Below are 14,944 nucleotides of genomic sequence, written 5' to 3'. Positions count from 1 at the left end.
CCCTTGCAAAACCATTTGCTGGTTTTCTGGTATACCGTGGTTAACATCCAACTTTTATTAAATCAGGAATTGTCAGATATAAAGCAGGGCGGAAGTGGTCCATTTTTATCTTTGATTATCTAAGCCCAGATCAAAGGCTCTCCAATACAGTACCACTCCAAGAGTTTTTGATGGKGAAAGCATGTTGTCCGGTCACCACAGAGAGTGCAATGTAAAACATCCTGTTCATAGCACGATAGGGTATCAGGATGAGAAGAGGAGACGGAGCTCTGGAGGAGGCAGTGAGAGCTAGTTTGTTTGAAGGACTTGTCCAAGTTTGGCAGAGTTGAGATRCTAATTATTTCTGCAGAAGCTAGAGCCTGCCGAGGATTCAGGCCAGGCAGACGTCTGAAGAGGAAACATCCTGCACGTCAGGCTGGGTCATCAGTGCATGCTCAATAGCAACACACTGCATGGCCTGGATATCTCCATTTCTGGAATAGCAGAAATATATCTGAAATGAAGATGCACGTGTCTCTCCCCACTGACATGCAGTGGGTCAAAATGGTTATGGGAGTCCATATCAGTGTTAGTTGTTCCCACGTTTGTTAGAGTTTTCCTTTCCCAAGCCTTTCACTGCAATTTGCAGTTGAGTCATCTCGCAAGGTGGTAGCCAGCTCAGAAGTCACCTAGTAATTTATTATGGCAATTTTCCCTTCCATGCTGCACAGCTGCTCTTTGATTCTGTTTCGGCTGGACAGTACTGGCCCAGTAAAAGAGAGGCACAAAGCATCATGGTAAGCCCAAACTGGAGACCATTAGAAATCAAAATAAGTTTTGGTTCCTTTTTCTGTTATTTTGTTCAAGTGCACCAACACCTCATTCAAGACACTGGAGACCACAGGTCACACCTCTAGCATTTATATTCTTTATTGACTTAAAATGACAAAAGCAAATAGGGACAAATAAGACGAGATCATGGCACTCTATGCAAAGTGAGGTTTGTTCACCTTTTCTCTGTGGAAATAGAATGCCAAAGTGCAACACTAATGTGGGGACTATGAAACAACAGCTGCCACATTACACATGCAAAGGGGGTTTAGGCAAGGGCTCAGGAAGAATCATGTGCTGGGCATGTCCTATCAACCTGMTGTCAGTGCTGCCTTCACTGTGAATAACTAACCAGTGCAGTCATTCCTGAAGCTGCAGGCCTTCTCCAAGGAACACAGATAGCAGTTACAAACACACACATGTGACTAACCTCAGCAGCTTTCCTATGGTCATCTTCGTTCTCCAGAATCCGGACATCTACACCAAGGCAGCGAAGATAGCGCCCAAGGCCTTGCAACATGTTATCACAGACCACGCTGAACTCCTTCGGAGAGATGGGATCGGCAGGCCACGAAGCTTCCTTGACAAATCTTTTGCACTGCTAGAGAAAAACCATAGATCAACAGAATAGATGGCTGATTTCCAACATATTCCTATTTTGCCTCCCTGCATTCACCCACTGGGACAAACTCAAGTGCCCTCTACCACTTGCATCACAATTTCCRCCTCTGAAAAACCTTTGCATTCCTCTTCATGTCCCCTAGACTCTTCCACCRCTCAACCATCCACAATTTGGGCAGGAGGTGCCCAAATCCACAAATTGRGCATGACAGGGCTAATTCTGAGCTRATCATTTGCTTGTTAGCCAACTGACATTGATTAACTAGTCACACAGAACATGATTGCAGGCTTTCCCTAGAGAAATGCTAATTTGGCCTTCCCTGCTCTACTTAGACATCAATTTTCATGAAGTCACAGAAAATCATCTTCAAGACTACTATACTCTTGTCAAACTAGGCTCAAATGATCTAAGTTATTGCTAGGGAAGAAGATCTGTCAGATAGAAAGAGAAACAGGTAGACAAGGCAGTCACGTCAGCCTTGTTATCTCTGGAAGTTTAAAAACAGATAGTGCCTGAAATCTGTTTATTTTATTTCAAATGTCTGCTGCTGAGGAAGTTCCTGCAGTTGGATAGTTTGTCTTTGGAAGAATCCTAGAAGCACAATGGCTAAATTTTTGGAGAAAGGAGCCTCTAATGTTGAGCTTTACCTCTGAGAACTTGTATCAGCTAGAATGACAGAACGACACTGCCATCATCAACACAGGAGCTAACTCTGGCCTGGAAGTGCTGGGAGGCACAATGCAGATACCCCCCTGCTGAGTGCATGGACTTGCTCAGGTCTGTGAGCATCACAGATGCATTTGTGTGATTTGGCATCTCCTGGAAGCTGGTACATGCACTCAGAGCTCTGCAGCACTRCATGGACTAAATGAACCATCACTCACTCCAGAAGGACCTTAGAAGACGCAGACATTCCCTGAGACAGAGTGCATGATAACGGAGCGAGCTGATTCTTCATTACTGAGACAGTGAGAAGACACTGACCCTTTGTTGTTGCTTCTGCTCAAGCAGACATAAAGGGGCAGCATCTGGCTCTTAACTGGTCATTATGCAGTGATCAGCAATTTCATATCTATATTTTTTTCTCATGCTTCATGTCAGTGGAGCTCAGAGGGCTTCTGGAGGAGGACAGTGTCGTTAGCCCCACATCACAGAGTGGACTWGGAAACACAGAGAAAGGGACTGGAGTTATGCATGAAGCAGAGTTAGGCAGAGAACTTCTTTTTTTGAGCCCCAGTCCAGGTTTTACTACCTACCTCTCAGCTAATGAATTTGACTGTACAGAACACAACAATGACCCATGAGCTTACCAGGTTAATTCAAGCCTCAAGTACTTACTTTTCCCATCTCTGCAGCAGCCAGTCAAATGTGTTGCAACCTATGTTGTAACCTGCAACATTCCCATACACACGGAGTGCTAGAGTACATTTACATAAACTTGATAGGAGGATCCCYAAAAGGAAGCTACCATCAATAGCATCTCACTACAGCCATGGAAGGTACTACTGACACCAGGAGCTACATACACCTTTGAGGCTTCTTTGAAAGATATGCAGTCATAAATAGCCTGGCCAGTTAATCAACAAAGCCAGTTTTCCACTATTGTTTTCATAGGTGCACAAATAGCTGGATAGCTGCATTTCAAAAGTAAAATATTTACCTTCTTTATCACTCAGAGAAAGGGATCAGTCATAATGGAAGATATTTAAGCAGTCACCAACCTATCACCAGCTGGACTTTAAGGCTTTTCCACAACATAAGTCACTGGAAGAGGACAGTCATGGAGGATACAGTGGTAGGCAGGGAGGTAGAGATAAACTGTCCTTTCACTTTTGCAGACTTTTCCTCCCACTGCAATAAAGGAGGCATTCCCAATGCGGATCAAGTATGTGGAAGCTTCATTAAAAGTAAAAGAGACTAGAGTTTTGAAACTTAACTAATGCAACACCTAGGCCATGGAGTTCAAAATGCATGAGGAAACTATGAGGAAACATGAAAGCAGTGCTTCTGCCAACAAGTTTAACTGGATTTTAACACAGATTTGTAGCATTGTTCTTCCAGGAGAGAAAATGAACCTACAATGCAGGAAATACTGAAATGAGGCACTCAAAGGGGAAACTGTATCTTACCAGTGGAAGGTTGGCATGAGGAAGATGCTGCAATAGTTCTGAGAATGGACTACAAACAGGCATATCAGGCAGAGCTAACAGCAACACTGAAAGACAAGCTAATGTTTGAAGGGGTCTCAAGCAACACAAAGATCTTTGAAGACATTTACAAACCTGTCCAGCAGATGCTGGTACTTCTTGTTTATTCAGCTGCTTCTTTGCCYTGGATTTTATGCTTGGTTTTCCCACCAGACTCGCAGTCAGGTCTGAACTTAGACCAAAGCTCACTGGATCCTTGCACAGCTTCCCGTAGACCTCCARCAAGCAGTATGCATCCGAAGCTAAAAGAACAGAACAGGATCATCAGAGAGTTTCATCCAAACGAGAAATAGTGTTTTTTTTTTATTGTTGTAAGGAAGAGCCTTCACCTTTGCAAATGCTACAAAATATAATGCCTGAATACCAATATTGTGTGAAGATGCAACTTATCCTCGGCTCTTTTACTTTTCAGTACCTAATCATTTCCCCAGCTCAGAGCAACACACAAGACATTTTGCCTCCAGGTAATTAAGACAGAGAGCACCAACCTCAGTCTAGCATAAAGAGGCTGCTATTGATGCCAAGATTTTTCTCCTTGCTGGGCAGAAACACATGAACACAAAGAGTTGAGGCAGAGTAGTTGAAAAAAGCAATGGGGCCTCCACTGAGACGTCAGGGCCTCTGCTGAGACGTCAGGGCCTCTGCTGAGACATAGTCGCTGAGCCCTAATGTGATGCAAATTAAAGCAGACCTGTTTAAACTGCCTCACAGAGTAGCTTTAGCTACCCCATTTCACTTACATTGTTATGGAGTAGCAGCTTGCTCCCATGGTTTATTACCGCTTCACAGCTCTGGGAAGGTAACTTCCATATTAGATGCGGTATCTTAAAACGTAATAACTGAGTTTTTGCAATCACCTGCCCACACACACTGCTGTGTGGCCTCTGTTCCTTGCAACGGAAACCAGCTAAGTTTCCAAGCCAGTTTTACAGGTCCTGGTGATTAACTTTTTGTGGGAACTGTGTCAACTTCAAGGATAGCTGAATTTAACAAAGGGCTGGTTCGCTTCAGCAGACTGGCCTTTGATGCCTCAGGAAAATATTTAGAGCCAGACTTCTGACTCGGGGGTAATCAACAGTAACCTCCACTGCTCCTTCCGCCGTACTGACTCTGTGTTGGAGTCTCTGATACCAGTTCTACCCACTTTTAACCCTGCTCTAACAAGCACTTCACTATGACAAACGAACACAATAGTTGTTTCTGAGCAAGGCTGTGTGGTGAAATGAGGCAGAAGGAAGTGGACTTTCTTCCTTTTCAGTTATGGAGAGGAATTTCCACTGAGATGCGGTTTCATCAGAAAGAATCAGCCAAGCACAGGAATTCTTTCATAAAGGCAATAATGAATCACTGGACAGTTTAAATTTCAACCATTAAAGCCACATTTGCAAAAAGGGCAAATATTATGCACTGGCTTCTCTGAACAGGATCTAATAAGCAAAGCCATTTTCTCTGTTTGCTATCTAACAATTCTTCCAGGGACAGCCAACAAACGTGGYCTGTAATGGACTCTCTGGAGCACCTTGCCATGGAGGTAGCGACCACACCTGCGTAGAGGATCTGTTCCTCACGGAGCGGCCGTTTCTCCCAGTTAGACAGCTGCTCTGTTTTATCTAGAGGCTTCCCCAGTACATGTTGCACCAACAGGCTGAGTCCTCTTTCCGGTTGCCTGAACGCTCTGTTCTCGCAGCTGGGCTCTGGGGCCAGTACATCGACCTTCCGGCCACCCTTCTTCCAGTCAATGGAGCTCTTCTGCAACTGAAAACAGGAGAAAGATGTAAAACATATGCTTATAAAACAACTTTGGCACACAGCAGCCCTACCACCTCTATCTCTTGCATGGCACGTTGTCTCAAACAAGGGCTGGGGTGCCATTAGATATATAGGCAGATCTGGTTATCTGTTTAACAAACACCCTTGCTGGAATGAAATCTGTTTCATAACCAGGCAAGGAGACCAATCATGTTCTCTGACAGCATTGCATCACAGCACTGGGGCTGCAACTGGGACTTCTCAGATATGCAGGGTGCTCAGTCACACTGCAGGCTGCCAGAGACATCAAAATAACACAGCAGYAGCAGTTTAGTCTCTCTTCCTTCATGAGTCCAGAGAGAGGACTGTCCAGGAGGCAAGTTTCTATGGCTCGGATAAAACARGCAGGGGCTGCTGGTGTGTACTTCATACTCCACAGCACTGCTCAGGTTAAACTCTCAGTCCTGTGGATCAGTATTGATCCAAATCCCACAGCCTTAAACCAACTACAAATGTTACTAGTTGAAATGTTTTTTCCTTRTCATTTCTAAAGACAGCTAAAAATTATTGAGTTCTAACCCAGAAACAAGCTTCATTTCAATCTAACAGAAATTCTGGTTCTGCATCCATCTAAAACCTTCCTGAAACACTGTGGCTTCTCTGCAAATCAATGGCTCAACTGCTTTGGTACCAAGGAGGTTGGAATATCAGAACTTCAACAAGCAACTTCTTTCTAAGCAAACAAAACCATGTCTCCATTCAACTGCTTCATCATAGCTTTCATTCAGGCTATAAAAAAGTTAGGAGAATATCAAGCACTGACTTTCTAGTTGACAAAAACAAAATTCTTTTTTCTTTATAGTCACACCATCCATGAAACCAGAAGGGGAAAAAGTTCTACTAATTCACTGAGCCATTTCCCTGCCAATACAGGATATAGAAAGAGAAATGTTGTGAAATCATGGCAATTATCTACAGCAAAGGCAAAAGAAATTATTTTTGTTATCTTGAAAGTCCATCCTTACTTGTTTGTCTACTGTGAGTAGATCCACTACACCTTGAGCTTGCTTATCCACATCTTTCAAAGCAGAGCATGTGGCTGCAAGGCTGTTAAGGTCTCCAGACATCCCATAACCTGGAAAAACAAGCCACAAATCAAACAGCTAGTAAAGCTCAAATCATGGCTAATTCACTGCAGTTCTTCCTTGTCAAAATGCTCACAATATATTTACAAAGTTTGGTGGAAAGACTGTTCAAAGTAGGGAGAAAGGCAGTCTCCTACCTCTCCTGCTTCAAAGATTTACTCTTACAGGTCAAGATTGGGAGTGTAAAGGTGGATGGAAAATGTGTGCTGCGTATTTTTGTATAGCTTCTAAAGTTACATTTCTCAACTGACTTAAAATCTGCTAGATTAGTGAAAGGCTAACAGATCAGCTCCATGAGAAGTTTTTAGCTTCCAACGGTTTGCACTGGAGAATTATATGCCATGGAACCAAGCTTTAACACTTCCCCAAAACGTCTGAACAGAATCTAAATCCAGTAATGCTAAACAACAGAGGTCTGGTGTCTATCAGGGTAGGGGTAGCTTCAGGAGAGGGCAAGCAAATCCAAAAAGTTGGATGGCAGACTTGCATAGTCCACTCAAGGCTGAGTGTAAGTCAGGACTTGGTACAGAGCTAACAAAGACAATCCTAAGCCCAAGAGGATCAGGCTAACTCGAAAACCTCTGACCTGAAATGAGGACATTTCTGTCATTCCCAGGTATGCCATTCATCCTGCTTTCTGATATATCAATCTTTGAATACCCAGTCCTACAAAAGCTGACGATGCTAACATGGTTTAGGAATTTCAGATAGTAGGAGAGGTTGACCTCTTTCAAAGACACAAACAGGGGAGAAGAGAAGCAAGTTACCAAGTTTAGTGATGCTTGGATCCGAATAGAGCCTTTGGAGGAACTGGGAAATCTTCTCCTTCTCATTCTCCCTCTCAGTTTTCTCAAGGAGCTGTGGCAAGTCCAGCAGGAACACCTCCTCATCCACAGCGATTTGCAGGAGGGAGACACGTGGCTTCCCAACAATGCCGAATGAAGGCCTCCATTCCATGTCAATGCCCACCACCTGTCCTGGCTGAAACACAGACAGGTCTTCTTCATTTCCAGATTATCTACACTTGGTTGGTATGGACCAGCTCTTGAGAAACAAGCGCTGTCCCGGGGGTACTACTCCCAAACACTAATGTTTCCTTTCAAATGACATTATTGATGCGTGAGCTACTACAGATTAAAGAGACTTTCAGAGCACACCAGAGTTACCCCTCTGAGGACTTCCTGGTGCAGTAATTTCCAATCTGTTCCCCAATTAGACAAGCCTTTAGACCTTGCTCCCTCACAGTAGTTTCCCCTAAGYTGGAGAGAGAGACATTTGATAGAAGTGGCACTCACACATAACCCCACACAGCAGTCTGCTTTAAGGCTTCTGCTCTTCAAACCTGCAAAGGAAATACCAGGATAAGACTGACCTTCAGCACCTTTTCCCAGCATGGTAGCAACTCTTCCATGGTCTGCAGAAAGTGAATATTTGCCCATGGAATAGGTAACTGGTAATAATCCTTCTTCTTCTTCTTCTTAACCTCTTCGTAATTCTCTGCTTTCTCAGTTTCTTCCACCCTGCAGAACCAGATCCCACAGCTTTTAAGCATGCCATGAGGGGAATTCCTAGCTTGGAGGAACATCAGGAGTCTTAAGTCCCTCATTTTACTCATGACCCACTACTTTCCATGTAATATATTTTTTTTTAACTTCCCTTTTTTTCATTTCCTTCTATATCTATTTCCTTCATCTTGGTTCAAACACTCCTTTCATTTTATACAGCAAAAACGGCACTGCATTCGAGACCTCACCATGCACATGCATTGCACCCATTGCAGAGAACAGCCAGACCAGACATTATGCTATAACACAGCTCCCAGGCTCTGTCCTCAGTGTTCTGTCCTCTTTCCCAGAATTGATGCAACTTGATAGACGACAAAGTTGGGCAGATGTTTCCAGATTCAAAGATTTTACAATTTCAATTCACTACTGAAGCCCCTGAAGTTAACAGAGAAGTCTGATAGCTCCCACAGGGCAATCTATAAAAAAGAAATCATCTTAGATCAACTAGGTGTCCACACAGGAGCTTCATGTTCCCCTAGGACAGAAACCATCTCAAAAAGAGAATCTCACATTGCTCCACACTTAGATCACTACGAGATCGGAATGGACAAGAGTCTCTCTCATGAATTTACACTGTGAAGCCTTGGGAAGGATACAAGATCTCCTTGCTGCTACCCAGCTTCTTCTGGCCCATCCTCTTCCCTGTACAATGTCCCCCAAACTATGCAAGAACATTTATCCTGTGTTGCATGGGAAAGAAATGAGGAAAGTTCAGAAGCAATGTTTCAAAATCTTCTATATTTAGGGGCAGAGTTTAGACGGAGTGCCAGGCCTGTGCTACTCCATTTGGGCATCAAATGAAACCATATAGAATAGCTTCGGATCTGTGTAATTACAACACTGGGAATGTTGGTAAGGTGCCTGGCAAAACGAGCTAACTGGTTTCCTATGACAGGATCTTACATAGCACATTCTCTTTTCAAAATGCAGCAGAGTCTCTTGAAAGGGCCCTGTAACTGGAAGGTCAGCACATTGCTATGGTGTCCCAGCCAGATGATGCAATCAGAGGAAAGAGACTAATAAAAAATATCCAGCTATTTTGGACATATCATGAACTTCTAGATAGTCTCTTTCCCATAGAGACTCAAAATGGTTTATTATTTGAGAAAACATTTACCAACCTCATGTTTAGGGGACTGTGTAACTAATTTTGCAGCAGAGCARCTTCTCCTGTACAAACACTCTTTTCCAGGGGTATGTGTGCATGGAGAAGTCAATATTTGTGTAAAATATTTAATAAAGGTGTGAAGTCTCATGTCTCCAAGATTGTTCTCATCTGCAGAGTTCAGGAGCGGCATGTGGTGGGACCAGTGGCAGAGATGATGTCATTTATTTGCTTATAGCACCTTGTTTCTCTGCAGTGTGAACACCCTCCCCAGGAACCTGCTGGTTTGTTAGCTCCAACAGTAGCACAGCAGAAATATTGCTTCATTAAGCTTCATGGCTCCATGGCTTTTAAAGAAGCTACTGTAAGAGGTATTATGAACAGATGAATAAACTGAGGCCCAAAAGGCTTCCACTTATCCATCACAACTCCTCATGAATGGCAATACACATCTTACTTGTCTTGCCTTCATTCTGTCCCTGACACGATGCAGGCTTCCTAGAGGGTACAGATGAAGAGATATTCCTGACCTCTTTGCTTCCTACCTCATTAGATTCCTTGAGTTTGTGGCTAGGTCATATTCCTGTTAATCATCCCTTTGTGTTTTGTGGGATTACACCTCATGTAAAAACCTTCTGGCTCCCACYAGGCAGCTGAGATAGCTTCAGGAGGGAGAAGGACTGATTTCCACAAGAGCAGCTGCATTAGAGCAAGGCAAGAGCATGCCCTAGACAGACAAGAGTTTCCTCTGCTCCAAGATGGAGAGAAGTGGGTCTTTGCAGATAGTGCTTCAATGGTGAATACACACATGTCATATATCCTGAAGGTCTTGAACACGAATCACTGCAGGTGATCTTCACTAAGATCAGTTCTACGAAGCTCAATGCACAAACTGTTCAAAATCATCAGCACTGAGAAAATATTAATTCACTTGAAGCTCTCATCTGCCTTCTAAAGATTTTTAGTCCAATCTATGGCCCATAAACACAATTTTCAGCTATTAAAGCTGTAGTTTTTGCAGATTCACTTGTTACAGGAGATGGAAAWTTGCTGTAACATTGAAGACAACAATTTTAACGATAATCTTGGAGACACATGTAACATTGCTCAGGTGTTAGGTGTGCACTTTTCAGAAGAGTCTCCAACCCAGTAGTTATGGAGGAATATTAACCATGCAGGAGTAAGATTCTAACCAAAAGCTAGAGCTCACAATTCTGGCATGACATCAAGGGGAGAATGCTGAACAAAGAACATAAGAGGTCACTTCCAAATTCTGTGGATGCAATAAACATATTTTGCTGTAACAAGAGAAAGGCTCAGACCATGCAGAGGTGGCAGAAGAGGAAGGGCAAGCAGATCTGCAGAATGGCAATGCCAAGAAGGTCCCTACCTCTACTTCTTCCCCTAAGAGTCCATTTACAGACAGATACAGATTTCTACCTGCACTGAAAGGCTGAACTCCATATACAAAGTTATTACTAGTATTACTTGGTATTACTAGTAGCATGGGCTATCTTGGAAGGATGCTAAGGATACAGTTATCAGCTCACACAAAGTTGTAAATAATTAACCCTTGGAAGTGGTCAGGAAATGGTCAGGTAGATCCTTGGATGCAAGGTTCCAAGGAACCCTTGGAAGCGGTCAGGTCAGGATTTGCAGGATTTTTCCTGCAAATCTTCCTCTTGTTTCTCCTGTTTTTGAAACAGAAAGACCATAGAAATCTCCAAATTAAAAAAAAAGAAAGTAAAAGAAAGCAGTCATATTTAAGAAAATATAAGAAGAAATGACAAAGCTGCACTAAAATGAGACAGACCAACATTCTCCTGCTTTTGCATTGACCTTTCAGGTGTAAKTCCTCTCCTGTGCATTGAGTTCTTTAAATTAATTAGAGCATTAGATTAATTCATACTCATGAATGAGTGGAGGAAAATGCTGCTTGCTTTGATTGCAGTGGGACAGCAGAGTGATTGTGTAATTTCTTGGAGCCCAAAGACTGCACTGACTTACGGTCTTGCACGAGTTTGGCTCATGAGCACACAAGAGCACAGCAATCACCAGGTCGGTTGTTTTCTGAACGATTACAGCAGGCTTATTATATGCAGGAACTGGGTCCAGCTGCATGACTTCTCTCCTGTGCTATACCACTGAACATCATACCTACACCTTTCTTWAAACAGCTACTTTTGTATGTCCGCAGGGAAAGAACTCTGGGTGCTGCAGGTATGTGAAACCTCAGGGGCCCTAAATTCAGAGAGGAACCATGGTCCTCCTTTATTGGGATTGCATGAGTTACCAACCCTGAGRAAGAGAAGGGGACAAAGGTGAATTAAGGGACTAAAGGCTTCTTAAGGACCTGAAAACACAGTTTTATCTCAAATTCAGTTAATGTAACCCTTCCAGGATCTGATCCCAAATATCAAAAATGCTCATTACTTCTGACAGCTTTGGATGAGGGAAAAGTATAGGGTGAGCTAAAAATGGTGGAAGGGCTGTCAAAGGACAAAGAAAATCAGTATAATCAAAAAATGCTGTCGAATTTTAAAATAATTTTCTTGGCCACCAGTCTCTCAAAAGTCATTGTACCAGTACAGGAAGCAGTACAGAAAATCCGTTGACAAATATAATCACCTTGTATAAAATAAACACATYTTCATGTTCTACACATGTTATTTAATCTCATTTATCCTAGCAACCTGGCAAAGCAGGTATAAATACCTGTCCACTGCATGAAACACGTTCATACAGCTTCTAAATACTCAAAGTGAGATTAAAAGATTAAAGTGAGATTAAAATGCAACTTTTGAAGACATTTCCACGTTTATGAAAAGTAAATGCAACATATAAAAAGCATACAGACATGATCGAGAAATGGAAAAAGTTTTGGCAAAATTATCTCCCCAAAGAAGCATTACAGAAAACTATTTTAAATACATAGTCCTTGTATGATAAGCAGTTGACTTTGAACTGTCATGAAATAAACTATATATATACCTTTCTTGGATCTCAAGCTTTTGCAGTTCATCAGCCACTCCATAAGGCAGGATCTCCTTGGGCATATTGCAGCTCTGCGCCCATCTTGCAGCTGTGCTCTTATCACTATAATTCATCAGCAACTGTATCAGATGCCCTTGCAGCCATCGGTTCTCTCCAACCGTGTTCTGCAAGGAATCAAATGCAGATGGTCAGTGCAAGCTTCATCWCATGGAAATCTGTCTCAAGAGATATTATGTGGGTGATCCTCCAAAGGGTTTGGACAAGCAGAGGAGCAAGATTCTCCCTACCACACCAGCGATGATGTTTAAATCCAGCGAGTGCTGCATTTTTTTTTTTGACAAGAAATGAAAAGCACATATCACAAGAGGGCACAAGCCAAGCTCACCACKTTCTTGGCAACAAGGTGGCTCTGAAAGGCATTTGTTCACCTCATTGCAAGGGAGAAATGAAGGCAAAACAATGTTGTTATGCCTGACTGATGACTASTACATAATGCAGTTTACCTCAAGTWCTGATCAAATCAAGCAATAGCAGAACACCTGACTGACCAGAGAAGAGAGAGTTTTTTGGGCCTGGTAGGCAATTAATCATGATTGGGCCTTGGGTTTAGATTGCTTTATAGTTCTGTACCTATGTACGGTTCTGAAATCATTTGGTGACTTGAGCTGCTAAGAGGCAATAGGAGGGCTTGTCACTCCAGCAAGACAGCAGTCTGGGCTCTCCTCCTGTAGGCTTGGCTGTACCTGCGCGGGTGACTAGGCTTATACATTCCACCAGCCAAAACCAGGCTCCATGTGGGACGTGTCAGCAAGGCCTTCCAGGGCAACAAGCTTTGGTGGTCATTGAGAAAATGTTCACTCATCCAATCACAGCTAACCAGGACATCCCTCAGTTAGAGCGGGTGCTCAGTCCCCTCATCTGGCAAAAGACAGCCTTTGCAATCAGTATGGACCTTGCCAGGACTGCTSCTGGGGTCCAGGATTTGACTGGTCTTATTCTGAGTCTCAGGTCTTATGAGCTTTATCCTCACTGATTATGGTGGTTGCTTCAGTTGTGAAAAACTAACTCTGGGTGCTAGTAATTCCTCTCTCTCTAACTACTCAAGACCTCTGTGGACATGAAAACTGGATTAGCTCCTCTGGGATATGAACACACAACTCAAGTGTCATTGTAGGAATCCCATATGCTCCCAGCAATCTGAGTGGTTTAAGATGCTCCTTGTTCTCACAGATGCCCAGGCCTTGGCACGTGTCTGAGCCCACAAGATGCAAGCATAAACTCACTACAATCTGTGGCTTGAGCTCTAACACTCAGTATGGCTGAGGTGACCAAGAACGGCTGAGGCACGACATATTGTCCATACCATCAAGAGAGGCCATAGGCATCTTGCTGGAGACAGATTCACSCAAGTATTTTCATCTTAACCAACTTGTTGGACACCCACATGCTCTCTACAGTGCAGTGGCATCATCGTTGACAGAGGAAATACGAACACAGCAACATTGCTTCGTAGTAGCAGGAATAATACCTCTTGTTGCCCCAGGCACCCTACCGGCCCTTGTAACTATCCCAAAGCCAAAACAGTGATATCAGCAACTGATTTTCGTTGCCAGTTTATTCGCAGATCTGTTTCAAAAATTAACATTTTCAAGAGAAATTTATCACCAAAACAAGATGAAATTTGACATGGCAAGTCAAAACTCACAGCTATTCCTTTACATGACTGCTAGCACTAGCAACAAGCACTTTTTGGGGAACAGAAGGCCGTGACATTGAAATGCCCTGATGCAAACTTTAAATCTTTCTCTCTTTCCAAACACACCACAGCCATCACTCCTTGGCTGCCCAGGAAAACAGCACTCGTGGCCTGGGAAGCTGTTCCCAGAGACTGTAGGCACCTTGCTTTTTCTCTACTGCATGTACAAACACAGTCTGTYGGCTTGGTATGCTGGGGGCCACTGGGCTTCATTCCTCACATTCCTGTAGTAACTAAAAGGTGAGAAGTTGTCTTCAAAGTAGATGCCCTGTGCAGACATCAAGAAAAAAAATTGTTGATGACCCCAAGTTAAAAAAAAAAAAAAAAAATAAACAACAACTCCCCAAAACCCCACAGAGGAGCAGGAAAGGATAGAGAATGAGTTGGAAGAAAAGTCACACAGAAATTCTGCATCCCGGATAGTGCACATGGGAGAAAGCCATCTGCCTGTAGGAGCTGCTGCCTGGTGATATAACAACCTTCACATAAAAAAAGCATATGTTCTTATTAATATCACAGTGCAATGCCCTCCTAAACGTTTCCCRGTGTCCATCTTACTCTCTTGCTTCCTTTTTTCCTACAACACAAGATCTTAGGGGCTGGATTTCTCTTAAATTCACCCAGAGTCAATGTTGAACAAATCTTATTACGTCAGCATTATTTCTGGAAATAATGAGGTGCAGGATTTTTTTTTTTTCTTTTAATGATAACAGGTTTATTCTTTCAACCACATAAACAACTCTGGAAAGGAGGTTAATCTCCAGAGATATTACATCTTGCATTCTGAAATGGAAAATGACTCTCTCTTGTTTTTACTGAAAAAAAGGGGATATAAAGTGGAAAGGCTTTCACTGCAACAGCTTCGCAAGAGGAAAGAATGTTTAAAATTTTGGTCACAGAAGATGTGGGCACAGATGCAAAGGCAAACATGTCACTTGGGATTACATTTCATGTGTTTTGTTTTCACTATGTAGACACTTTTGAAGAGGAG

The 14,944-nt window shown here is 42.9% G+C and overlaps 1 protein-coding gene across 5 annotated transcripts in view; it reads right to left on the bottom strand.

Moving 5' to 3' along the window:
* The window catches only part of EXD3 (exonuclease 3'-5' domain containing 3), a 277,733-nt gene that overhangs the window by 153,978 nt on the left and 108,811 nt on the right, over positions 1-14,944 (bottom strand). For 4 of the 5 annotated variants that reach the window (XM_026049504.1, XM_026049500.1, XM_026049501.1 and 1 more), the window contains 7 exons: positions 12,195-12,361; positions 7,906-8,053; positions 7,301-7,514; positions 6,414-6,523; positions 5,184-5,394; positions 3,715-3,881; positions 1,241-1,411 (listed from right to left, as the gene is read on the bottom strand). In XM_026049504.1, coding sequence (XP_025905289.1) covers positions 1,241-1,411; positions 3,715-3,881; positions 5,184-5,394; positions 6,414-6,523; positions 7,301-7,514; positions 7,906-8,053; positions 12,195-12,361 — 1,188 coding nt within the window. The remainder of the gene's footprint in view (positions 1-1,240; positions 1,412-3,714; positions 3,882-5,183; positions 5,395-6,413; positions 6,524-7,300; positions 7,515-7,905; positions 8,054-12,194; positions 12,362-14,944) is intronic. The other variant, XM_026049502.1, reaches the window with a different exon arrangement.

The sequence above is a fragment of the Nothoprocta perdicaria genome, unplaced genomic scaffold, assembly GCF_003342845.1.
Source record: "Nothoprocta perdicaria isolate Ctin4 unplaced genomic scaffold, notPer1 scaffold_6, whole genome shotgun sequence".
In the NCBI taxonomy this organism is placed as follows: domain Eukaryota; kingdom Metazoa; phylum Chordata; class Aves; order Tinamiformes; family Tinamidae; genus Nothoprocta; species Nothoprocta perdicaria.
The sequence above is the reverse complement of the archived record's forward strand: the minus strand, read 5'-3'. Positions and strand labels throughout refer to the sequence as shown.